This window comes from Quercus lobata, chromosome 9, assembly GCF_001633185.2.
Source record: "Quercus lobata isolate SW786 chromosome 9, ValleyOak3.0 Primary Assembly, whole genome shotgun sequence".
Taxonomy (NCBI): Eukaryota; Viridiplantae; Streptophyta; class Magnoliopsida; order Fagales; family Fagaceae; genus Quercus; species Quercus lobata.
In genome coordinates this window covers 26569008-26595121 of record NC_044912.1, presented here as the reverse complement: position 1 = coordinate 26595121, position 26114 = coordinate 26569008, and the positions used below count along the sequence as shown (strand labels likewise).

General features: G+C 34.7%; 1 protein-coding gene across 2 annotated transcripts; it reads right to left on the bottom strand.

The window, feature by feature from the left end:
- Window positions 1-1451: 1451 nt before the first annotated feature.
- On the bottom strand, window positions 1452-9227 carry LOC115959554 (pentatricopeptide repeat-containing protein At3g18110, chloroplastic). 2 transcript variants are annotated; one of them, XM_031077993.1, is made up of 4 exons: window positions 5454-9224; window positions 5140-5340; window positions 4892-4982; window positions 1452-2089 (listed from the first exon to the last, which is right to left on the bottom strand). In XM_031077993.1, exons 1-4 carry the CDS (start codon window positions 9119-9121, stop codon window positions 1553-1555), a joined length of 4497 nt encoding a protein of 1498 aa, XP_030933853.1. In that variant the 5' UTR covers window positions 9122-9224; the 3' UTR covers window positions 1452-1552. The 2 variants fall into 2 exon arrangements, with proteins under 2 accessions (XP_030933853.1, XP_030933854.1); XM_031077994.1 differs by lacking the exon at window positions 1452-2089 and having other exon boundaries at window positions 4891-4977; window positions 5454-9227.
- Between the last annotated feature and the right edge of the window lie 16887 nt (window positions 9228-26114).

The window sequence follows — 26114 nt, the reverse complement described above, 5'->3', positions numbered from 1 at the left end:
TGTTCTAAGAACATTAGTTAAAAAAAAAAAAAATTTGTAGAAATCTTTTATGGGAAAAGGGGGGGGGGGGGAAGCAATTAATTGTTTTGATGGCTTTTTATATTCCCCATAAAAGTAGTATTAAAACTTTTCTAAAATTGTTTATTAACAAATAACCTAAGGGACCCTATAATTATAACTTCTAGGATCATATGACTGACTTTAATTTTCACAATTAAATTCAACCACATGGTTGCATTGATCAATATTGTATAGACCGTGTTACCTTTTCCGAAGGACAACGAAATTCAATTATATGGTTTATTGGCCAATATAACCATATGGTTGAATTTTATTAGAGAACCTAAGGTACAACACTTGAAGAATTGCGGCTAAGTTTTGCTCTTCTACTATTGTGCTATAACCTCTGCATCTAGAAATTTATGTTGGTATATAGTCTTGTAATTTTCAACCTCTATTGATTTTTACATTTAAAATTTTTTCCCCTTGTTTCAACTTTCCTTTTGTATAATAGCATCCAGTTTATTTGAGAAATGTTATAATCAGAGAAGGAAAACGTGGTCAGAGCATTGTTGCAAGCAATGCCAAAAAAGAGAGCAGGCACCATGGGGAGAATGTAAAAACTTCAAATGTTACCATTGCAATTGATAGCAAAAATTATATATTACTTTCTTTCTAATTACATTGTGTTATGGCCCTAGCAACTGCATGAGATGAAGACAGTAACGAGTGGGATGTGATCCATTAGAAGTTATTATATGTTATTAGGACTCTTTGAATAATTGTCCTTTGTTTTGGGTACTGTAAGAAAAAGCACTTGTTACTTAGGATAGGTGTTATCTTTTTTTTTGAGAAAGGGATAGGCGTTATCTTATCACAAGTTTTAGCTTATCTTTTTCTCTAATCTCATTGTTCGATTTGAATTCCAAGCATGTAAGGTCCTGTATAAGAACCACAGTTAACAATAGAAGGGATCATTATTACTGTGTAAAGAATAAATATGTATACAATAATAATATTTGGAAAACGCCGTTACTGATTTTCATTTCTAAGGGTCTGTTTGGATACCGTTTATTTTGCCTAAAACTGAAAACTTATTGCTGAAAATACTATAGTAAAATAATTTTTAAAGATGTAAATAGTGCCGTGAGACCCAGAAATGCATGATTATGCACGTTTTTGCGTTTTTTGCTAGGTTGTGAATAGTGTCGTGAGACCTAGTCAAAAAGGCAAACGCAAAATAATTTGCACGCAAACGCACGCTAAGAAGCACAATTAACATAGCCCACCATTGGGAGAAATTATAGAGTTTTCTGGTGAATTACGTCACTTGTCCACCATTCCACTAAAAAACTTCCACTTGTTTAAAATTGCTGAGTCAGTAATTAATTTTTGTTTTAAAAAATTTTCTAACTGATCTCATAATTTCTCCACCATTGGCAAGCAAGACAACAAAAAAGGTTGAACACAGATTAATTGATTTTTTGGGACTTCCCCAGACCATAAACTATAGACATTATGACAGTGTATTTTAGATTAAACCTAGTATAAATCATCTTTCAATGTTTGGCAGCATAGCTCTACGAAAATATTTCCCATTTCTAAGCTTCTTGGTCTTCCCCTTTCTACTAAGTGCAAACTTGCTCTTCATTTTTTCCAGCTTCGCTTTCCCCCCTTCTATGTCAGCTCGAATAGCTTTATCTCTTCTGTCATCAGATAGCAAAGCTAATCTGGCAAACTTCTTGGGCCTCACTAGTCCAAGTCTCTCAGTTATGTCCTTGAATGCAGGAACAAGGCCACGTCTAATGAAGCATCCTTCAATGAGCTGCATGGAGTTTGATTCAGGGAGAGATGCGGCATCTTTCAACTCAAGGTCCAAACAAAATGGGGAGTCCTTTAACCACATCCTAAGGGAGTGTGCCTTAGCTACGAGGAGCCCGCTTCGTGTTTTACAAGGCAGAAAAGGGGACCCCATCTCCCAAAGGCAAGCCATCAATGTGCTATTTAGGGAAACCATGTTATACTCTGCCGTCCCTGTAATCAGAACAACTGATTTTGGAGACTCTGGACAACCCTGCAATGATGCATCCTGCCAAGTATAGAAAACCAGATGTTAGGCACAAAAATGATTGTCAAAGTCCTCGTGAAAGTTCAGTGATACTGGCAGTTCCTATGGCAGACCCCAGTAATTAGGATTAAAGTTCATCCTCTCTCTGTGAATTACATGTTACATTTGCATCCTTCTCAGCTTTTTAAAAGAATGAAAATCACCAAGCACGCATATGAGTTCAGATTTACATCATGTTTGTGTTTGTGTGCTCATGTTCATGTCTATGAATGAATGTGCAATTATGCAGGTATGCTTGAATGCATGCAGGTACCTAGATGCAGAGAGATTAGAATAAGGCAAGATCTTTTACATACATACCAACATTAGTTGAAATCTTACTTCCCAGATATGCAGAGACAATGCTTTATGCTTTTGGTGATCTAAAAAACGCCTGTCATGTAATTGCTTGTATAAGGCCAGGGTCCTAACTTTATTCTTTTTCTCCTCTTTATTTTGGGTGCTTAATGAAGATGCTACTTTAGTAGAACTATGGTTTTTTATTTTAATTTTGTTTTAAATTCAAAGAAATGCAAGAATGAAGTATCTCTGGTATGGTTCTTTTCATAGAAAAATCTTTATTTTTTTGGGAAGGGGGACACGAGGGGAAAGGGTAGATGTGCAATTACTGGCTCATTCTTAGTTTTTCTATTTTGATTCCAATAAGCTTCCACATTGATATTCATCCCAAGTTGGTGAAAGAACAAGAGTTTGCTCCTATTTAGTTGCCTAGTAAGTCCCGAAAAAGGTTCACATCTCACCATGTCAATATTAACTGGGAAATATAAAATTTGAAAAAGAGTATCATCAAAGGATAACATTCAGTTTGATTATATACTTTCAACTCATCTATTATAGATGCTTTTAATAGAGAATCCATTTCTTTTCCAAATTTCATAGATTTAACTAAATCTCATAGGAGGCAATCATCACAATCAAGATGATGTCTGACTTGTGGTAGACTTGATCTACTTTTCCATCCTGTCTCAAGCTTTAATAGCTAACTTGAAAGGTAGCTTAATTAGATCAAGAGCATTCAATGAAGGAAATCAAATGCATACCTAAGCTACTAAACATGTGAGTTTTATTATTCATACTTAGAAAACAGATCAATATAACACCCAAAAAAAATCCCTATTCACCAAAAAATCAAATAATAACAACAATTGCAGTTACTTGTTAGTAACAATTTAGTAATAGACTAAATTTATTACTATTCAAACACCAACAGTGACCAACCAGTCTTGTCTTTGACTCTGCATACTTGCATGATAATTATAACCAAACCTCTTTTTCCCTAAAAAAAAAACAGTACATGGGCAATATGAACACAAATTGAATAGCTGTCTAGAGTATTATACATTTTTTTTTTTTTTAATTATTTCTTCTGGAATTTCAGCAACTTATTTACATCAACCCATAACTGGTTTCCTAGTATGCCCACATTCACTTTATAAACCCTACATCAGACCTTTTCTTTTTCTTTTTTGAGAAGTTATAAACCTCATACCAAATCTTAGAATCTACAAACCCCAAGACCACAATCTTTATTGAACTTTTGCTGACTGATTAAGTGCCTGTACACATGAACAACAACAAAAGGGGCAGGAAATATGGGAATAGTCCCAAAAAGATTTCTTTACTGCAAAAATGGCTGGTTGAGTCAAAATATTGGCTTCCCAGTAATTTACGTAGGAACCAAGACACAGGATACATCCACGGACCTTTCCACTCATAATCCAATTTACCACCTTGACTAACATATTTGACAAGAGTATTGAAAATGGTCAACCTTTAACACAAATGTTATGATGTTTTGAGAGAGAGAGAGAGAGAGAGTACTTTCAACTGATGAGTTGCAAGGCTTTGAAGAAAGAAAATTTAGAGATGAGCTCATAGCTTTTTACTTTGGAGCAACACTCATAGATGATAAAATACAAAATCCATTTAAGGTGTATCATTGTGGTGTGCACTACAACCTTCAGAAGCAATAGTAAGAATGAGTACTGCAGAGATGGTGGAAGGTTCAATAAACACACAAACACAACCAAAAACATAGACAAAAGTAATGACAGAAGAGCAGAAATGTAAAAAACAAGCCTAATCCTGGCAGGTTCTCAGTTGTGCAAATAAGCCAATCCCCAGGAACCCTAGTTAAATCATAACTACCTTGGCAAAATAATTATGAACTTGACAGCTTCCATAGTGACCAAGCATTTTATGAATTCTTTGACAATTCAGCATCTTTCCATAGCATGAACAATGACTTCAGTGAATCATGAGATGTTCATTTGGAATAAAGTCATGCTCACTGCTTCAAACACATTTAGGTTTATGTACAGTACATGAACTAATGGGCCATCTAGTTCAAGTGGCCAATATGTTCAATTTGGAGTTCTCAGATTTTAAACTATGTGAATGACTACAAAAAAAAAAAAAACAAATAGCATTCTATTTTAACAAATGAAAAACTAACGTTTTGAAATTGACTGATGTGACACCTCTATATATATAATTTTTTTTAAAAAGAAAAATATTTCAATAACATGCTACAGGTAGCAGACATGTGATGGACTGGCAGAAAAGAATATATGTGGCTGAACTGTTACTTCCCAATTTCATTGGGATTAAGACTTTAGTTGAGATGAGTTGATTTCAGTGATATGCTAATAGTAATAATGACTAACAGCATCCTTAGTAACAGCCATAGAGATTTATTCTAAACTTCTGACAATGGCAGACTTAAGAGTGCTATTAATAGAAATGAAAAGGACAAGAACTTGCCTGCATATGGTCAAGCCATAAAGTAAGACCAACAAGAGCTGAACCAGCAGACAACTTTCTAAAATCAGCCTTCCAGTCCTTTTCAGCTACTCTGCATTTAATGGACTGTGAGTTATAAGCAAACTAATGGAAACTAATACATAACACATACATATCCTATTCAAGCTTTTCTTGGCAAAACAGAGTTCTAACCTAGATAAACAAATAACACGAATTGATAGTTCAAAACTGCATTTCCTAGCACCTACCTGAACACGTCATGGTGATAGATGCTCCTCTTGATCGCCAATTGGAAAACCCATGAAGCTGTAGCCCGGAGTTCAAACGCCCACAATAGGTTCCCCAAAGCATTGACAAAATTAAAGGCTGCATTGTCTTCCATGGGTTCTAGTTTCTCTAGACACTGGTCTACCTCTGAAACAAGTGACTCAGATCTTTCTGTCAGAAGCCTACAACACAAGATTCTCTTAGAAACAAATTCACAGGAGAAGTTTAGAAGAAACTAAAAAGTCCATTGGCGACACCTTATCTTCATTCTAAAATTTGAAAAACTAATAGATACCTGATGGGAAGATCAAACCCAGCATCCCGGAGTGCATTTAAGAGGATAAGCATCTCATTTGTCTGCTTGCACAAGCTTGCAGCCCTAATGAAGCATGTCCATACTCTATGGTCTGGCTCCAAACCACCTCCCTTCATCTCCATGAGCTTTTGTATTCCAGCATTATAATCACCATTCTTGAGATAAGCATCAATGACTGAACTGTATGGTAGCGTATCAAGATTTAAGCCGGTTACTTTCAAATTGTTAAGCACTTTTTCAGCTTCCTGAGGCTGTCCAGAGCTGCCATAAGAAACCATAAGCAGATGCATTGTGGCAATGGTGGGTTCTATTCCTGCCTCTTTCATCATGCCCAATAGCTTTTCTGCTTTGGAATGGTTTCCAGTATTTCTAAACATTTTCATCATTATATGATAAAAGGAACGATCCAATTTAGATCCATTTGACCTTAACTCTTCAAAAAGTTCCTCAGCTTGTTCCAACAGCTGCTGCTTACAAAATGCTGCAATCAGGCTTTTGTATGTGTCTAACTTAGGTTCCAGGCTCAGCGTTCTCATTTTTTGCATCAGTGACAAACCTTCTTCTGGTCTATGATCCCTACAGTACATTATAATCAAAGTATTGTAAGTATCCTCATCTGGATTAAGTCCAGCTTCTTGGATTCGCTGGTACACTTGAGCAGTCTTTTTGAAATCCTCAATTCCTGCATATAACTTAAGAATAGAATTCCATATTGAAAGATCAGGTTTAAATCCTGCCTCTTCCATTTCAGATACCATGGCCTCAACATCCCTCACTCGCTTTACCTTGCACAATAAACCAATCATAATCCTGTAAAGATGCATGGTGGGAAAATAACCAGCAGCCTTCATTCCATGATATATTTTCATCACCTCAAAAATATCTCCAGCTTGAGTGAATGCTTCAAGCATCAAAAGAATAGAACTTTTGCTTATCTTAAAACCAATATCTTGCAACTCCTGGATTACCACATAAAGCTCTTTCAATCTCCCATCAACAACTAAAGCTCTCAATAGACCATTTATGGAATCTACAGTTGGGGAAGGGCCATCTCTCATCATTGTATTAAAAATAGCCCGGGCTCGCTCATAGCAACCACTTGCGGCATAAGCTTGAATTAAAGCATTCCAAACCTTCCTATCCACTGTTGTACATTTTTGCCTAAGATTTCCCACCAAGCTTTCTGATTTCTGCCATAGCTTCAATTTCCCATAGGCATCAATAACATCAACGTACATTGAGACATTTTCAAACAAAATACCTTTCATTTCAGCCTGATCAATTAAATGGTGGGCAGTCTCAGGGAAGCCCATTTTACAATATATGAGTACCATAATTTGGTAAAGATTTTCAGATGGTTCAACACCAAAGAATCTCATGTCAGAGAAAAGTTGAGAAGCTTCACCATAGAGTTCATTTTCTTCACAGCCTTTAATCAGGGTTTCATACAAGATAGAACTTCCACTAAATGAACCAAATCCCCTAGTATTAGTGTATTCCTTCAAGGCAGCATCCAATTGGTGAGCCTTGCTAAGTATGACAACCAATGCTTCAGTTAACAGTTGCTTTGAGCCAGGAGCATGTTCTCTCAAGAATTCAAGCAATTCACGTGCTTCTAAGTGCCTTCCGGACGAACTATATGAACTCAAGATAGATACCAAATTTTCACGTTCCAGTTCATAGCCATTGCTGATGGCTAATCTCAACATTTTAGCAGCATGGTCATAGCATCCCCCCTTAACAAGAATGGAAGAAATAACTTGTGGATTCATACCACATATTTCTTCCATATCTCTCATCACTTTTTCAATACCTTCCAAATTGTTTTCCCTCACAAATACTCGGAGCATGAACTCATAAAGGGCATGATCAGGCGTGAAGCCATCACACACCATTTCCCGATACACCACCATTGCCTTCTTTGTATCATTGAACCGCAGTAGGATATCCAACATAACTGAGTACGCTAGATGATCAGCCCTAATCCCAGACCTAAGCATGCAATCAAACGTCTCTTCAGCCTCTGCCCGCATCCCAACTTTTGCATACCCACAAATTAAAGCACTATAAGTCCGCAAAGTGGGTTTAACTCCTGCATCCAACATCTCTGACATCACATTTGCAGCCTCCATTATCTTACTTGCTTTCCCAAGTGAATCAATCAAAACAGTGTATGTAATCGCATCAGGATTTCGAACTGACAATTTCATGTCCTTGTAAAGCTGCAATGCTAAATCATGTCGGCCCTGCTTCCCATACATGTGGATTACAGTATTGTATGTCATCTCATCTTTACCAAACCCGATTTTTATCATTTCTTCCCAAACCTCCTTCACCTTCTCCACATTCCCTTCTCTTGCAAAAGCATATAACAAAGAATTATACGTCACCGCATCAGCCAAAAACCCTTTTGACTCCAAATCGTTAAATAGCTGCATAGCTTTGCTAGACAGTCCGCATCTCCCATACACTGAAATCATAGCATTATAAGTCCATAAATCAGGCTGGCAATTATGTTCCTCCATATCATCGTAAACCTTCACAGCCTCCTCCAAATTTGATTCACGTGAACAAGCACTAATAAGAGTATTGTAAGTTATTATATCCGGCCTAAGTCCTGACCTCCTTACCTCATTCAAAAGATCAATAGCCAAGTTAGGCACCATAGCACCCGACTTCAAACGGGCATTAATCAAAGTATTGAAACTCACAAGGTCTGGCTCGCACCCTCTTTCGCGCATTAAATCAAGCAGTTCTTGAACCTTATTGAACCTCCCATTCCTTGCATACACACCCATCATGGCATTGTACACTTGGACAGTATCACCCACCGCAGACTCTGTCCTGGCAAAAATCTCCACAGCCAAGGCTTCTTGGTTAGCCTTTCCAAGAATTGACAAGATGGTGGCAAGCATCCGTGCATTCGGGGAGAACCAATGTCGCAAATTCAACCACTCGTACACCTCCAATGCACGTTGCCAGTTCGACCGCCCCACCCATTTCACCACAAAGCAAAAATCAGTGGGAGTCATCTGAACCTTCCGGTCATCCAACACATCAGCCACAAACTCCTCAGATTTCAATCCTAAAATCCTATCAGTCAAGAATTGCACTCTCTCCCTCCAATCTTTAGCTCTCCTAAGGGCCAATTTAGTCATTTTCTTAAACTTAGTCTTGCTAGGCCTCCCCAACACTTGTTGGGTTTCATCATTCATATTCAAAGATTCTGATTCTACACCATCATTCCCATTCTGGGTTTTCTCTTTTGTCCCAGAATCCGAGGTTTTTACAGACAAACCAGCATCCTCGACAACATGGGTCAGAGGAGGAGATGGAAATGTGAATTGGGTCTGAGAAGATTGGTAAGTTTCAGTGAGTTTCAAGTGGGGCCATCTCACTGATGGAGAGGCTCTGCTATAGCTAAATTTCTGAGTGTTAGTGTTACCATTACTCCTATTGTCATTATTAATAGTCACTGGGTCAGAACCAGTGCTTGTAGTATCAGTAGTAGTAGTAGAAGTAGAAGTAGCAGAATTTGAAGAACAAGAAATAAAGAAGGTTTTGCATTTGCATACCTTAGTAGATGGGTCTGGTGAGTGTAGTATTAAGGTTGATGAGGTAAAGGCCAGCGTTGGTGAGGAAACCATAGCCTCAGTCAGCTCAGTTGGTTTGGTTCAAGTTTGGGGGAGATATATCTATTGCTAACAGATATTTCGTTTTGGCTTGGCGCGGAGAGAGAGAGAACAGCTGGTGGATTTCAATCAATCCAAACGGACCGTAAATTGGTGGATTTCAGGTCAAATTTTATAAGTGGGCTGTATTGGGCTCTGAACTGCTGCTTTTTTTTTTTTTTTTTTTAATTAAAAAAAATCAAGAATTCATTTGTATTTCAATAATGGTGTTACATAAAATGACATAACTTATGCCACAATTTACTCGCGTGGTGAGTAGTGAGTGGTAGAGATGTGTCCCTACATAGACCCACCATCTCACATTTACCACTCACAAGTCGCACAACTCGTCACGTGGGCGAATTGTGGCATAAGTTGTATCATTTTAGGCGAATTGTGGCATAAGTTGTATCATTTTATGTGGCACTAGTGTTACTCATTTAATATATAAGGGTGTCTAGCAAATTAAATAATGGGATGTAGGTTTTTAGTTAACTTAGCTATTAAACTATTTTATCGTCAAATAAGGGATTTAGATTTTGAATTCCGCTTACACAAAAAATCTATTGATATCTTGGCATGATGATAATGAGCATTTATCATAGAGCAGATATCATAAGTTAAAATTTATCATATCAATAAAAAAATAACAACAATTATCGGAACGGTTGTTAATAATAATATTTTTTGTACTAATGTGGGTGTCCAGAACTCTTACAGTATTTTACTATTCCACTGAGTATGTGTAGTTCACATATCTTGCACACAAGATAATTATAGGTAAGGTAAATTATGAAGAGAACAATGAAAAGAACAAGAAAGAACAGGATAATAAAGGGCTTAGAAACATAAATTGATCGTTTTCCTTAAACAATATTTGCCCACACTCAAGTATTGCTAAATGGTTTTTGCAAATTTGTTCCTACGATACAATTAAGTCAAGAATCCTACAAGAAGCAAACTTAGGAAATTCTTGTAAATTTTTAAAAATAGTGTGTTAGAATAAAATCTAAGTATAGGATCATAATTTAACATCATGGGTTATGACCCTTCAAAAGGTATCTTAGGAGAGTCACGGTGGTACACTGTCCAAGTTAGAACCAAAATAGCCATTAAAGACAAGGAAACTACACAAATTTTGAGCATAATTGAAATTTTTAGGACACGAGTGCTTATCGGCACTTACTCGTAGAACCACAAGTGGCAGTTGACACCTGTGTGTGCACTCTAAATATGCTCTAGACATAGCTGCTGATCGGCACCCAGTTGCAAAGACATGGGTGCTCTCTAAATATGCTCTAGAGATAGGTGCCAATGGCAGCCAGTCAAAAAGACAGGTGCCGATCGGCACTTGTGTACATTCTTGGTTTTCTCTTGTTTATTTATTTATATTCATACTTTTATTTTCTTCACTTCCTATGCTTTTCTAAGCATCTTTACTCTCCTATGTTACCTCCATTGTATATACCTATATATAACCGTGTGTTTGTCACATTTTGAAAATATTGAATTGGTGCTTAATGCTAAGAGCATAGCATATTCTTTTGTATTGGATTTTTGTTACGTTTTTTTTCATAACATGCAAACTCCTAACCCATGTACAAACACAAACACATGTATGATTTTTTTTTGGATAAGAAGTTATTATTAAGGCAAAATGGGGGGAATCAGCCCATCAACTTCCTTATAAAAGACCCATTGAGGGATGGAAAAGATGGGTTGGGGTCCCCAAGTTGAAGAAAAAGAAGCCCAACGAGCTAGCATATGAGTGAGTTTATTACAAGAACAATAACAAAAGGAAAAATTTACAACAAAGAAGCAAATGATTAAGCTGTGAAGATCAGCGATGATGGACAAAATTTCCCAAGGGGGATCAGCCGATGAGCAAGTAATAGAATCAATGACAATCTTTGCATCGCCTTTACAAATCACAAACTTACAGCCCAAGTTTAAGGCAGTGGAAATGGCCAAGAGGATAGCTTTGGCTTCACCCCAAGCAAGGGATTGAGGGGGATCTTTGGTAGTATAAACCGAAATAATTTGAACATTAGGATCACGACCAACAACAGAGATGAAGGAGGCATGTGGGGTAATGACAACATCAAAATTGAGCTTGATCCAACCATGTGGAGGGGGGACCATTGAGCAAAGGACGTAGGAGACTTAGACAACCAGGCAGTGGAATGAGATTGTAGGCTCAGTTAATTTCATCAGCAAGCTGATTAGGAGGAGAGGAAATATCTTCGAAAATCAGTTTATTCCGACTCCACCAAAGGCGATCACAAGCTATTGCAGCTAGAAGGGGAAAGGATGGGCCAAAAAATGGGCAAAGACCAAGAAGATTTATTGGGTTAAGGATAGACTTGACCCACTCAGATGCTGTTTTTGGTGGAATGGATGAAAGGTTGATGGGGATGCTTGTGTGTTGCCAGACTATAATGGCAAAAAGGCATTCAAATAGGATGTGGACCACCGACACTGTACGATGCATGCATGATTACAAACACAAACATATGTATGATTACAATTAGACAATGTACGTGGTAGAAAGGTTAAAAAAGGATAAGGTTACTTGCCAAGATTTATTGGGTTAAGGATAGACTTGACCCACTCAGATGTTGTTTTTGGTGGAATGGATGAAAGGTTGATGGGGAAGCTTGTGTGTTGCCAAGCTATAATGGCAAAAAGGCATTCAAATAGGATGTGGACCACCGACACTGTACGATGCATCTATGATTACAAACACAAACATATGTATGATTACAATTAGACAATATTGTACATGGTAGAAAGGCGTACAAACAGCAACACTTGTAAGATTACAATTAGACACGTACTGTACGTGGTAGAAAGGTTAAAAAAGGATAAGGTTACTTACCCCCCACACTTCATAAGTACTTATACTTGTAAAATGACTATCATGTCAAGAGTATGCTGTGGTAATTGTTGCACACAATTAATTAATTACATAGCCATATATACAGACTATGATATTGCGTTTTCAAAATATGATTTTACCATTTACTAATTGAAATCGTGATTCAAAAAATGATTTTAGTCTGTGTATGTACATATTGTGTCATGTGTGATAAGCAAGGAGCTAGTACATATAATATGAGTTCATTCTTTATTTAAATTAAGGACTACATGATTCTTAAGAAAAAAGAAAAAGAAATTAAGGAGTGCATAATATGATGAGCTTATTTCTTTATTTCGCACCAGAAAAGGCATCATGCAAATTTGCAGATGCTGCTCATTCTGACGGATTCCAGTTATTGCATTCGACGTACTTATCACCCGCAGAGCAATTAGGTTGAGTTATTTTAGCAACTTGCAAGGGCCATTGTCTTTGATACTCCAAAAACAATCTGTGCAAGCTATGTCTCTTTGGGCTTTGTAAATATCAAACCAATGTAATTTCTGATCTCCTTGCCAATACATGCTATTGTAGAATCGTGTTTGATCCCAAAACGCCAGGATGGAAAGAGAAATGGTATGAGTTGGTAGGGCTGAGTTCTTTTGACCCAAGATCATCATTCTTCGATTTACAATGAAGGTTAAGCCATTGTTTGTTACTCAAACAATTAGTGATATGAACTGTTGTTGGAGGTTGACATTCACAGAGAGACATTAGCAACATAAGGGTTGTCAGCAATAATACAACTCTTCCGAGTGGACCCATGATGTTTGTAATTCCTTTTTGGTACTTTTGAGAAGATTATTGATTATTTGCTTATTTATAGGGTCAGATAGAAACCAGATATAATGGAATCCCATTTGGAACATCCTCATGTCATCAAATGAGATTGGTTCAATATTCTAATATTGGAAAAATGTAATTGCTTGGTACAAACCGTCCATTTATGTAAGATGCTAAAATCACAGAGCTCTAGCTTTAAAGCAAGTGAATCAATTTTGTAATGGAAACTGTTTTGATATGAATACATAAACGAAATATTTTGGTTTTGGCCAATACTGGTGCATTGTTTCAGAGTTACAGCAATATATATGTGTGTATTTTATATTTTTATAAATATATAATTTAAAATTCACATTTTTTAAGCCCAAATATTAGTTTAAGTACACTAACCTAATATATTAACTTTTTTTAAAAGGAAAAACCTAACATATTAACTTAAATAATATGTTTTATAAAATATTTTAGAGTTATTCTTTATTGTAAGGTCTAAAACATTAATATAGTCAGAATAACCCAAAAAATCTTTGGCACATTCTATATAATATTTAATTCAATACAATTTAGAGGAGTTCTCTTACCTATTTTTCTCAAAATAAAAAAATAAAAATGAATACTGGTACCGATTTAATAGACAATACAGTTATGTTGGTAGTACAATCGATAGCAGTTTGGTATTGATTACCTTGGTTTAAAGGTTGGTTTATATAGTAATAATGGTATAAACTATAGAGTAATTATTTTTATAATTTAATTATTACAACAAATGGGAAGGTCCATGATTCTACTCGTAAATGAGATTCATGTACAATGCTTTTATATATAGAGAATTTTATAAAACTAGTCGGAGGTGATAGGGCAAAAGTGTATTGACCCCTTACAATTAATTAATTAAATACCTAAATTAATTAATTAGATCAAATTTCATGTAATAGCGTGGCAGCACAAACAAATCACTAAATTATTTAAATATAGCGGAAAATAAATTTGACATAGGGATTTGTTTACGAATGGAGAAAACCACTTAGGCAAAACCCCATCAGATGATTTTAAGGTCACCACTCCCAAGAATCCATTATTATCAATTACAAGTGGTTACAAGTATAAAAAATCTTACCAAACCCTTTGGTCTATCCCGAAATACCAACCTATAATTGAACTTGTATTATAGCGGCAATCTTTCCCTTGATGCACGAATCCCAGTTCGTGACTAACCAATGTGCACGGATCTCAGTACGTGACTAACTCCAGCAACTTGAAGAGGTTGTTAGTTGCAAAGTTCTTCAGTTTATCAACGATGAAGATTAGGAAGCTCCTTGGTCACAAAACCCTTGGCGTAAAGATGCAGTAGTTTCTTCAGAGAGAATAATGAACTAAGGCACTTTCTGCATGCACGATGACTTTTTAAAATAAGCCTTATATATTTCTAGGGTTATGAGAAAAGAAACTCTATACAAATATTTCAGCTTGGGCCGAAAATCAGATTTGGAAGTTCTGATTTCGCAAGTCTCGAAAAAAATAGCTTGTGTTGAGCTTCTGTCGAGTTTAGACTTTAAATCTCGATAGAAGTCTTTCTATCGAGATTGCTGTCGAGTTTTAATGAACAGCTCTTCTTCACTTATTTCTTGGTCAGATCTTCATGGCTTTAACACTTGACTTGAACAACATGTTTCTTGAAGTCTTAAACTCATCCTAGATTTACTCAATTAGAAATAAAGTGCATTTTGTCAAAAGATTAGTCAATTACATAAAATATGTCTCTAACAGGAGGTATGATAAAAATTTGACATGAATGTTTGATATATAGATTCTATGCCAATGCAATAAACGGATTCATTGGAAGCTTTATGTGAGAGAGATAGATGTGAAGAATTTTAACAGATATATTAAAAGGTTACATGAATTTGATTCTATTTTTTTAAAAAAGGCAGAAATACATGTAATGATCTATTTGTTTGTATTAATTAGTTTTTTGAAAATAAACCTTTAGAAAAAAAAAATGATTTTTAAGAATTGCATTTAAAAAATGTATTTATTAAAACGTATTTAAGCCATTGGTAAAATCTAATTAAAGTATTATTGTTGGAAGAAACTCAATGTGAAAATGTGTATATATAATTTTTGCAATTTGTAAAAATTAAGTACCCTATAAATTATGATTTGATATTGTTGAGGGGAAAATTTTGATGTTCCCAAATAGAATATGGGGTAACTAAGCCGAAACTCGACGATGAGCCCTTGAAATAAAGCCCAAAGGCTATCGGTGTGGTGTAAGTCTGCCCAAGCAAGAGATAAAGGCTGCACCCTAACGAGAAGACAACAATAAAGCATAATAAACAAGTTAGTATTGTTAGTTTGTTATATTATTAGTCTTTTTATGGCGTCATAGTTCAAATCAGTTCTCTAGCAGTACGGTATTATCTCCAGCAGTACGGTATTATCTCCAACGGTAGGGGTGAAATTATACTTAGAGTCCAGCAATCAATGATTAAACAAATTTAGGAAAGTGTTCACTCCTGGGAGTCCTTGTGTGTCTTGGTCAGGGGAATTTATAGTACTTTCAGCCATCATTATATCAATATGAGGGAAAAATTCAATTGTTACAAATACATTATATCCTTCATCATAATAATAATAAACAATGATTAAAGGCTCCATAGTTACAGATAAAAGAGAAAAAATAGGATGGAATGAAGGGAGAGAAAGATCCCCAGCTCAATGCAGCAAATATTAGACTAAGATTTTGGTAAGTGTGTATTCATAAGGCATGAATGAGACAATATGAGCTGTTTTGAGTGAGTGGGATGAGGTTAACTCTGAGGTTAAGGTTTTTTGTGAGTAGTGGTTTGTTTATGACTAGTTGAGAGACATTTATGGGCTGTGATTGTGTAAAAGGGGAAAAGAGTATTTGAGATTAGATGAGTGTGGGCTAAAGATGATGAGTGGTGAGCTTGAGGAAAGCTAAACCACGAGCAAAGTAGTAAACAAACCAAGGATTTCAGAGGGAGTGGTTATCTTGGTCAGTTATGGGGCGTTTATGGAGTAGGAAGGTGTAAGCAAGGTGGTGAATGTTGGTATTATGGTGACTATAGGCTGAGAAAGGTTGTGAGTGAGCTCAAGAGAGCTTGGGGAAGCTTAAAGAAAGCAAATAAGGATTGAATTTCTGCAAAGTGTAGTCAATGACAGAAATTTTTAGAGAGACTTCCCCCTGTTGTGAGCTAAGGTGTGTATGTTTTTATAATGGAGCTTGAGGGAAGCATTAATTGACAAGAATCCAAAAAATGTATGACTACTCAGAGGTGATGAATCAAGGTTAAGCTTCTTGAGAATTTTTGGTCAGAAGTAAGAGATTCACTTTAGGGGCTGCTTTGCTTCTTTGGGTACTGATGGGATTTCAGAGTGCTTTGCATTTAATGCCATGATTTCTAGGGCTGAGCTGAATCAATATGATTATGGCGTGTTTCAAGAACGAATCCTAATACTGCAAACTGAGATTTGGTCCCCCAAGAAGTAAGATTCAACACCCCAAGCCAGGTGTCAAATTCTAAGTCCACTTCATGGGGTTCCGCTGGAGATCCTATTATGCTCTCAAAACCACATGTTCCCAATTTTTCCCCTTTAGGATTCAATGGCTTGGCACATGAATCACGTCTTGAATGTTTTTAACATTTATAGCATCAATTTGTTGAAGTTTGGTTTCAGCTCCCCTTTCGCTGGAGGTGCAGTCTTGAGGAAGATGATGGAGTCCCTTCATCCTTTTGACTTCAGCTGATATGACAGCCCTTGGGCACTATTCACACCAGGCAAAGGGTGGTAGAAAATTGATGGGACAGCCCTTAGTCCATTCTCAAAGGCTTGGTTTCCTTATATGAGTACCTAGTTGCTCTTTTTGGTTAAGAATGAACAAGGGTTGTTTGCCCACTCTCCTTTGCCTCTTGCTGGTGTTTTTTGCTTGGGCTTGCTCACATGGGCTGGATTGTGTGCACATATTGCCATGGGCCTTCATTCCTCATGGACTTTTATTAGTAAATATTTTTGGTTTTTTCATAAATACTTGCAATGGGCCTTTAGGCAATTAGTTGTAATATTTGAAACAATAGGACAAGTTTCAAAATACTTTTGTAAATAATATTTAGTTTGATGAATTCCATGTTGCAATAGTGTTCATGGTTTCTAACAATCGTATCATAACTTAAATGATGATCTTGTGGGTTTGAATGTTTACCATGAGTGTCAAAGGCGTATATTATGGATGTCGCGATGCAAATGATGCCCATGTATTTCATGGGTTTATAACATGAAATAAATAAACGTCATGAGTCTAATAATCATAACTTTCTATGGGCTTTTACAAAATGATTGCCATAGGTTTTAAGAATAGATAATTCATAAATTCCATGAGCTTGTAATATTATAATAATATGTTTAAGAATTTAAAGTATTGTTCATTATTGGATTTTTAAGTGAAATAATTATGATATAGTATTTTGCCAAATATTAATAACCTTGGGCTTTTAATAGAATAGTGCCAAGTAGTTAGCTTGGGCTTTTAATAGTGTCAACGTAAGTTGGGCTTTTGATATTGCCAATGAGAATTGGGCTTTGATGTTGCCAATGAAAATTGAGTTTTAAATAGTGTCAACGTAAGTTGGACTTTTGATATTGCCAATGAGAATTGGGCTTTGATGTTGCCAATGAAAATTGGGTTTTGATGTTGGAATGAAAATTGGATTTTGGATAAATAAATTGCCATGGGTTTAAATTATGGGCTTTGATCATAGATTTGAATTCCATTGATAAAATTGTTTTGCCATGGACTTGAATCATGAGCTTCTCAAATATTGCCAAGCATAAGTATTCTTGGGTTTTAAATAGAATATGATAATAAAATTGGATAAAATATGAGTTTTTGGGATTTTTTGTGATATTTTATATCATGACCCAATTTAGATAATGAGATATGAAACATTTGTGATTAACATAATAATAGAGCAAAAAATATTTGGGAAAACCCAATAACTTATTAGCGGTATAAATAGGTGATACTCAAATAAAATTAGGTGTAAAAAAAAAAAAGTACCCTAACAGATATTATACCTTATTCCTAGTTCTAAAAAAGCATTTTTTTTCTTCGATTTTATAACATGGGTTTGCCAGATAATTACTAATACTTAACTTATTAACCAATGGCATGTATTTCAAAATGAATGTCATTAGGTTGTGTGGAGGGAGTTTGATCCCTAAATATTTTATTTGACAACAAGACTTTACCAATTAAGATAACTGAAATCACAATTAAAAAAAAAAAAATGAAAATCACAAATACTTAACTTATTATCAGTCTAGTCCTGCGTACAGACATGCTTAAATCCACACTCAACAACATATTGGGGCGTCAACTTATAATTGGATTACAACACTTACACATGAGAGTACTAAGAGAATTAGCATCAGGTGTGCTAAATGCTAAATTTTTAGCTTTTAGCATACCAAACACCCAAAACTCAGCCACATCAAATACTTCAAATGTCAAAATTTTGGCATGGGGCTACAATGTCGTTCTAAAAATGAGATGGTACGGGCTAAAATGCTAAAATTTTTATTTATTTTTTATTCACTCTTTCTCTTCTCTCCACTAACTCTCACCTTTGTCTTCTTTTTACATTCTCTCTCTCGTCCCTCTCTGGTGGTGGCTTTTCGGTGGCGATGCATGGCTGATCTTGTAGGTCATCGGTGGTAATATGTGGGTCTTAGGCGGTGGTTCGATCTAATAGGTTTTGGTTGGTTTTGGAGGTGAGTTGTGGTGTTGGTGGTTGTGGGTAGCAAGAATGGGGTGGTAGTGTTGGTTTTGGTTTGTGGGTCACCTAAGGTTGTGCCCATGGGTTTAATGGTTTGTTAGATTTTTGGTGGGTCGACGTTCTTGTTGGTGGTATTGGGTTGATTTTGATTGGTTGAGATCATATTCATCTCTTCTTCTTCTTCTTTTTTGGTGGTGGTTTTGGTTTCATTTTGGGGTTTTTTTTAGTAGTATTGGTGGTGGAGCCCGCCTATGTGTGGTGGTGCTGACTTTATAATTTTTTTGTTTTTGTTTTGTTTTTTTTTTTTTTTTGTTTTGTTTTATTCTGTAGAAGTTTTATTGAGAATATTTTAATGGGTTGGGAATTGGGATTTTTAAATGGAAGATCTGGTGTAAGATGCATTGGAAAATGATTTATTAAAATAGATAGAGTAACTTTTATTGCATGAAAATACCATTTTTTAGCACAACTGATGAAAAAGTGAATTTAATAACATGAGATTTGAGCACTAGCATCAAGTATTGTAAAAAAAAAAAAAATAATAATGCTATTTTGACACATTAAAAAACTACTTTTTCTATTTTAAGATACCATTTTACAATAAACCTTACATCACATATTCTATTTTGTTACCACTTTATTTAAATATTAACTTTTTATTCTTTTTAGGCGAAACTATATTATTGGTCCCTGAAATTTACCTACGGAGCACTTTTAGTCCTTGAAATTTCAACTTGAGCACTAGTGGTCCCTAAAATCTCAAAACTAAGCACAATTGGTCACTCCACTAACTTCCTTTAGTTTTTTTGATTGTGTCTAATGGAAAAATGAGTTGCCATATTTTTAATGATGTGGCAACATTATTTAGGAGAGTAGACTATATGCAATTGCTTAACATGCAATTCCTGCAATATGTATGAGATGGCACAATAAAAATAAGATATGTCAAAAATTGCCTTATAAACAATTACAAAGCCAGCTTAGCAATTACTATTGAACCAAAACTCATTTCATGTTATTCTGTAATTCTCCCACACTAGTCAGATCCAGTCACCGTTGCCAACATCCATCAACTTCACACCATCCAGTTATGGTACTCTCCATGAACTTGGCCTGAATCTTCAAACTTAAAGACCCAGAAAAGACAAAGCAAAGAAACTTTCATTTTGTTTGCAAATTGAATAAACCACGAAGTACAAGACATATAGGGGACTAGATCTATAGATGCACGAGGTGGAGACAAAGTTTTTGGTGATAACAAAAGGCAATGGTGAACACCAATTAAGGGAAAAATCGGGACCTCACCTCGTCCGACGTCCATATTAAAGGTCCCCAATAATATGTACAAGGTATGAATTCGATCAAATCTAGTTCCCCTATAACTCAAAGCCCATTCAGCCACATGAGAACAAGTTTGCTCTAGAAATTTAATTTTAAATGTTCATGGCAAGAGATCTGTTCCAGGTATTGCATGTATGTAGGACTATGTAGGTTGTTAGAATTGGCTGCGCTCCAATGTACGGAGATCTAGTTTGCGAACCTCCTTAATTGTCTTGTGGTCTCCAAAGACCTGACATGGATTTCACTAGAAGTTATAGAGAGATAGAGAGAACGAGAGGTAACAAAGAGACAGAGAGGGGTAAATGGAGAGGAGAGATGTTTAAGATTTTTTTAATTAAAAAATATTGCCACATCATTAAAAGTATGCCAACTCATATTTTTGTTAGCTACATAAGTAAAAAAATCTAATGGTAGTTAGTGGAGGGACTAATTGTGTTTAGTTTAAAAACTTTAAGGACCAATAGTGCTCAGTTGAAATTTTAGGGACTAAAGCGCTTAGTAGGTAAATTTCAGGAACCAATAATGTAGTTTTGCTTTCTTTTTATCACTTTATCACACTACTTTAGAATACACTTTACATTAAATATTCTTTCTTTTTACTACTTTTAGTTTTTTGTGGAGGGAGTACTACTTTTTGTTAAGGAGAGAGAAAATTTTGATTAATAAAAACTCAGCCACATCTAATAATTCAAATGTCAAAAAATTTGGGCTGAAACTAAAGTTGGTGGATTTCAAGTCAAGTTTGATAAGTGGGCTGTATTGGAATCTTAACGGACGCTTTTTTTTTTTTTTTTTTTTTTTTTTTTTTAATTTTTTTATAATTTTTTATAATTTTATTTTAATAAAAAAAGGAATCCATTTGTATTTCGTATAAGAGGGTGTCTGGCAAATTAAATAATCGGACATCGTTTCCAGTTAACTCATAGTAAAATTTATTATAATCGAATAAGAGTTTTGATTTTGAACCCCTCCTACACCAAAAACTGATTGATATCTTGGCATGATAATAAAGAGTATTTATCATGGAGCGGATATTATAAGTTAAAATTTTAACATATCAATAAAAAATAAAAAATTAATTAGACTGGCCGTTAATAATATTCTTTTTTTTTTTTGTACTAATGTGGGTGTCCTGAATTCTTACAGTATTTGACTATTCCTTTGAGTATGCGTAGTCCTCATATCTCTGACATAAGATAATTATAGGCAAGGAAAATTATTAGGAGAACTATGAAAAGAACAAGAAAAATAGAATAATAAAGGGTTTAGAAACACAACTTGATGTTTTCCTTATACAATATTTGCCCCCACTCAAGTGTTATTAAAGTGTTTTTGCAAATTTGTCCCCATAATACAAGTAAGTCAAGAATTCTACAAGAAGTAAATATAGAAAATTCTTGTAAATTTCTAAAAATGGTGTGTAGTTAGTATAAAATTTGAATATGAAATCACTATATAATGTCATTCTCAAAAAAAAAAAAAAAAAAAAAATCACAATTTATTGTCAATTGCTTTTTTTTTTTTTTGATAAGTGATAAGAATAGTATTAATCAACAAGAAAAAGTGAATAATGCAAATACAAGGTGTTCATGATGGTGAACACAAGAAAAAGCAACTTAAGGGACAATTCTAAGAGAAGAAAGAAACTCAATGATGGAAGAACAATTTGAAGAACCCTAGCACCTAGACCAATTACAAAGAGTTCTTTGGCATAGAGCTTGTAATTATACAAGCGATTTCTCTTTAGCCTCAAAAGAGCACTGATTTCTTTCCATCCAAACATTCCACATCAAACAGCCAGGAACCATATTCCATATGTTCGAATTAAATTTTCCTTGCCAATAACGCCAACAAAACACCAAACTTTCCAAAGAACTTGGCATAACCCATTGGATCCCGAACACTTGTAGCATATGCACCCACAAAGAGTGAGCTACAAGAAAATGGAGGAGAAGATGATCCACAGATTCCTCATTACAGCAACTCATACAACACCGATTCACCAAAGCAAGACTTTGGAGCATCAGATTATCCAAGGTAAGGATCTGACCATGAATTGTTGTCCACATTAAGAAAGCCACCATTTTAGGAACCTTAACTTTCCAAATACCCTTCCAAATGAAACAAGGGATAGAAGCACCCTGGATTTTATTGTAATTGGACCGAATATCAAACTGACCAGTCCCATTAAGACTCCAATGGGAACTATCACACCCAACACCCCTAGGAATCTGAGATTGAATGAAATCAAGGAAAGAGAAGGCAGGTTCTAATTCCCTATTGTGAAAGTCCCTATAAAATCTCGAAATCCAAATTCTCTCATTTCCACCCTCCTAATAACACAAAACATCAGAAATTCAAGCTTCCTTGTCATTTGAACACGCATATAGCTAAGGATACAGCATTTTAAGTGAGTTATCCTCAACCCACCTATCATGCCAAGAAAAAAAAAAAAAAAAAAAACGAGAGCCATCACCCACCACTAGGGCCAAATGTTTGGAGAATCTCTCCCAACCTTGCCCTTTTGCAAACTTTAGTATTCCACTCCCTTACGACCATTCAAAAGGCATCTTTGAAGAGTTACGGTGGTACACTACGTTTTTAGAACCAAAACATATCCATTAGAGACAAGAAAACCACACAAATTTTGAGCATAATTGAAAATTTGAGGACACAAGTGCTTATCTGCACGTAGTCATAGAAACACAAGTGGCAATTTGACACGTGTGTGCACTTTCCAAAAAGACATAGATGCGATTGGTACCTTGTATACATTCTTGGCTTTCGTTTAAAAAAAAAAAATCTTCACTTCCTATGCTTTTCTAAGCATCTTTACTCTTCTATATCACCTTCATTTTATACGCCTATAAATAACCAGATGTTTGTCACATTTTGAAAATATTGAACAGGTGCTTAATGCTAATAGCATAACATATTTTCCTTCATGGATTTTTATTACGTTTTCATAACATGTTTCTCAAATATATGCAAACCACTTTCTAACCCAAAAAGATGTGATGGGATTATTTGAGGACTTGCTGAGGTGATTGTCCACAGCTGAGTTTGAATTATTTTTAATCCAAGCATTGTTTATTTGGAATCAGAAGAATACAATTACACATGGAGGGAAATTAAAGGAATTGGTTGGCAAAATAAAATATCAAGGGATTATTTGGAAGAATTTCACCATGCAAAAGACCATTTGAACATTCCAGATACGAATGTGAGTGTAACTGCATGGCATCCTCCTCCTGCATCGGTCTTCAATTGACCTTTGAAGCTGCAATTTTCTAGGACTTGAACAATTTAGGATTTGGTCCAATGATCTAGAATGTGAAGGGAGAGGTGATGGCGGCTTTGTCAGCTAAGTGTCCACACGTGAGAGATAGTGACGAGGATGAAGTTTTGGCATGAAGAAAAGCTTTAATTTGGAGTTTATTGATGTAGGTTTTTAAAAATTGGTTGTTGAGGGAGACAATGCCAATGTCATGGGCTCCATCTCTTCCACTGGTGTAAACCAGTCTCGGTTAGGCCATATTATTGAGGACATTCAAAGTCTTGCTCTTGGACTTCGTTGGATGAATGTTAGCCATGTAAAATGGGGTGCAAATACTGTGGCCATTCTTTGGCTAGGTATGCTAGGAATATTACTGAAGATATGTTCTGGATGGAGGACTCTCCTTCACCAGCTTGGGAAGATTGTACTATGATTTCATATCTCTTCATTGAATGAAAATTGAGTTCGTTTGAGGGGGCTAAGTTCTGATACTAGTATATTAGTTAAGGATTAACTCAAGCTCACACACACACGTGCACACACACATGTATATATATACAAATTAATTTTCTAAGAGAATTTATCATCTTCTAAATTTTAATGAATATATAAAATTCGTGTACTTATGTTAAACGTGTATAAAAATATATAATAAAAAATATAATGTAGTATCTCCTGTCAAAATTATGCTTGATGATGATGTCTCATATAATAAAATAAATCTTATATTATCTCCATAATGAAATTTTGAAGATTTTAATTTTTAATGGAACTATTGAAGTCTTCAAGTTCAAGAATAATGCAAGACTTTAATACATACTAGAGCATAATTTACGTCCAAAAAAATGTATCTTGTTTCTATAACTACTTGACCAATTGGTCTTTTTACTTTTGAAAATTTTATTTTAAGCGCGTAACAATTTAAACCCTATATCTTTATAATTAACAAATTTAAACTTTATATATAGTTGCAAATGTAATACATTAAATTCTTAGGTTTCAAAAAGTAATAAATTAAACCCTCAACTTATATTAAATCTCAAACACAATAGACTGAATTTTAATTTCATACTTTATGAAAGATCAAGATTAATAAATGCCAGGTCATAAGTTCTATGGCCCCACAGATACTAATTTCAAATTCTAATGGAACTTTCTCTAAGTTTTGCCTTTTAATATATATATGGATTATATTAACTTATGATTATATATATATTGATAAGAATCATTTTTAATTTGATTAGCTTAAATAAATATTCTTATATAAACAGAATAAATATCCTTAAATAAATATTCATATCAATTGTATGACATTTCGCATACTTACCGTTTAATGTATATGCAAGAATTTACATATTAAAAAAAAATTGCATGTAACACATGTATGCGTATGGATATATTCAAAATTAAACACAATTTTTATCATAAAAATATAAATAATTAGTCAAATTATTTTTTTAAAAAATAAACGTAATTAGTCACATATTAAAATTCTTACCCAAATTTAATACTACTTATGATCATTTTTTTTTTCTAATTTTTAATAAGAGAATGTGTGGTAATATTTGTTGTGTTGTGGTTTTTATTTAATATATGTGATTTAAAAAAAAAAATTATAGTTCATTAATACTAAATTCTTAGTATTTTGCACTCATTAACTCACTTGGCACAAATTTTTAAAAACTTAAATAGACACATGTCACAAACTTAAGTGGACAATTATAATGTAGTCCCCACATAAATTTAGACACTTTGCGCCCCTTAATAATATCATTGATTCTTTTAAAAGTACTACTATAGCCCCAAACTTTTCTACAACATTTTTATAAACAGTTGAGGTAGTAAATTCTTATTGATTTGCATATGGGCTCATTACTTACATCATATTTTTACTTACTAATAACCACTCATCATATTAACAATTTGTAAAAAGGTTTACAACTTTAGCATTTACCTCCTTTTAAAGTCAGATCTAAAATCTAAAAAAAAAAAAAAAAAAACAAGCCCAAAAAAATTACCCAACAACAAAAATTACCAATAGTAAAGCTAAAAACAATTAAGCCCAATCAACCAATTTTACCAAAAACAAATAACCTGGCTAGTTAAAAAAATTTAACAAAATAATTTTGTCCATGCCTAGATGTAAACATAAAAAACACAAATAAATACATATATAACCATTAGCTATTAAGTAACAGAGCTAGAGGCTAAAGTTGCCGCACACAACCAACAGCAAGGCTACCCCCCTAACTTCAGGTCCTAACTCCGTCCTTGGAGGCACCCCATTAAATATCTCAACCTACCCCCACTTCTTTCTACGCTATCCCTCTATTTCGGTATTTGCATTCAGTTTCGTCAAATACCAATTTCAAACTTTCAAATGTTTCATACTAGTGTTCCACTACTTTCTAGTTTCCTTTTATTTTGGCATTTCTCTCTCAATTGAGGATTCATTTCTTCAAGGGTGAAGGTAGATGTAGATCTAAATGGGTATTCGATGGTCTCTCTTCTCCTCTCTCTCTCAGTTGTTTTCATATATATAATATTTATAAAGAGTTCTCACTCAAAAATTAGGGGATTATAGCATTTTACCCTTATTTTTTAAAAAATTTAGCAATATGCCCCTGTTTTGAAACTATATAAGTAAATGCCCCTATTTTGATACTTGATTACCTTAAAATCGAGTTTCAATGAAATACTCAATTTGTACAAAATCGAGTTATGCCTGATCAAACTTTTTTTAAAAAAAAAAAAAAAAAAATGCATGGAACTCAAGTTCAGGGAACTCGAGTTCCATTAAAAATGCCACTATAAGACAACAAAAAAGTAACTATAGGTTATGCTCGATCAAACTTT

Bases quoted from the DNA above. Each gene is read 5' to 3' on its own strand.
- LOC115959554 (XM_031077993.1), bottom strand. From the start codon at position 9,121: ATGGTTTCCTCACCAACGCTGGCCTTTACCTCATCAACCTTAATACTA. The intron at 4,983-5,139 runs GTAGGTGCTAGG...CATTAAATGCAG, and splicing joins TATCACCATGACGTGTTCAG to AGTAGCTGAAAAGGACTGGA. The intron at 2,090-4,891 runs GCAAGTTCTTGT...TATACTTGGCAG, and splicing joins TATGGCTTGACCATATGCAG to GATGCATCATTGCAGGGTTG.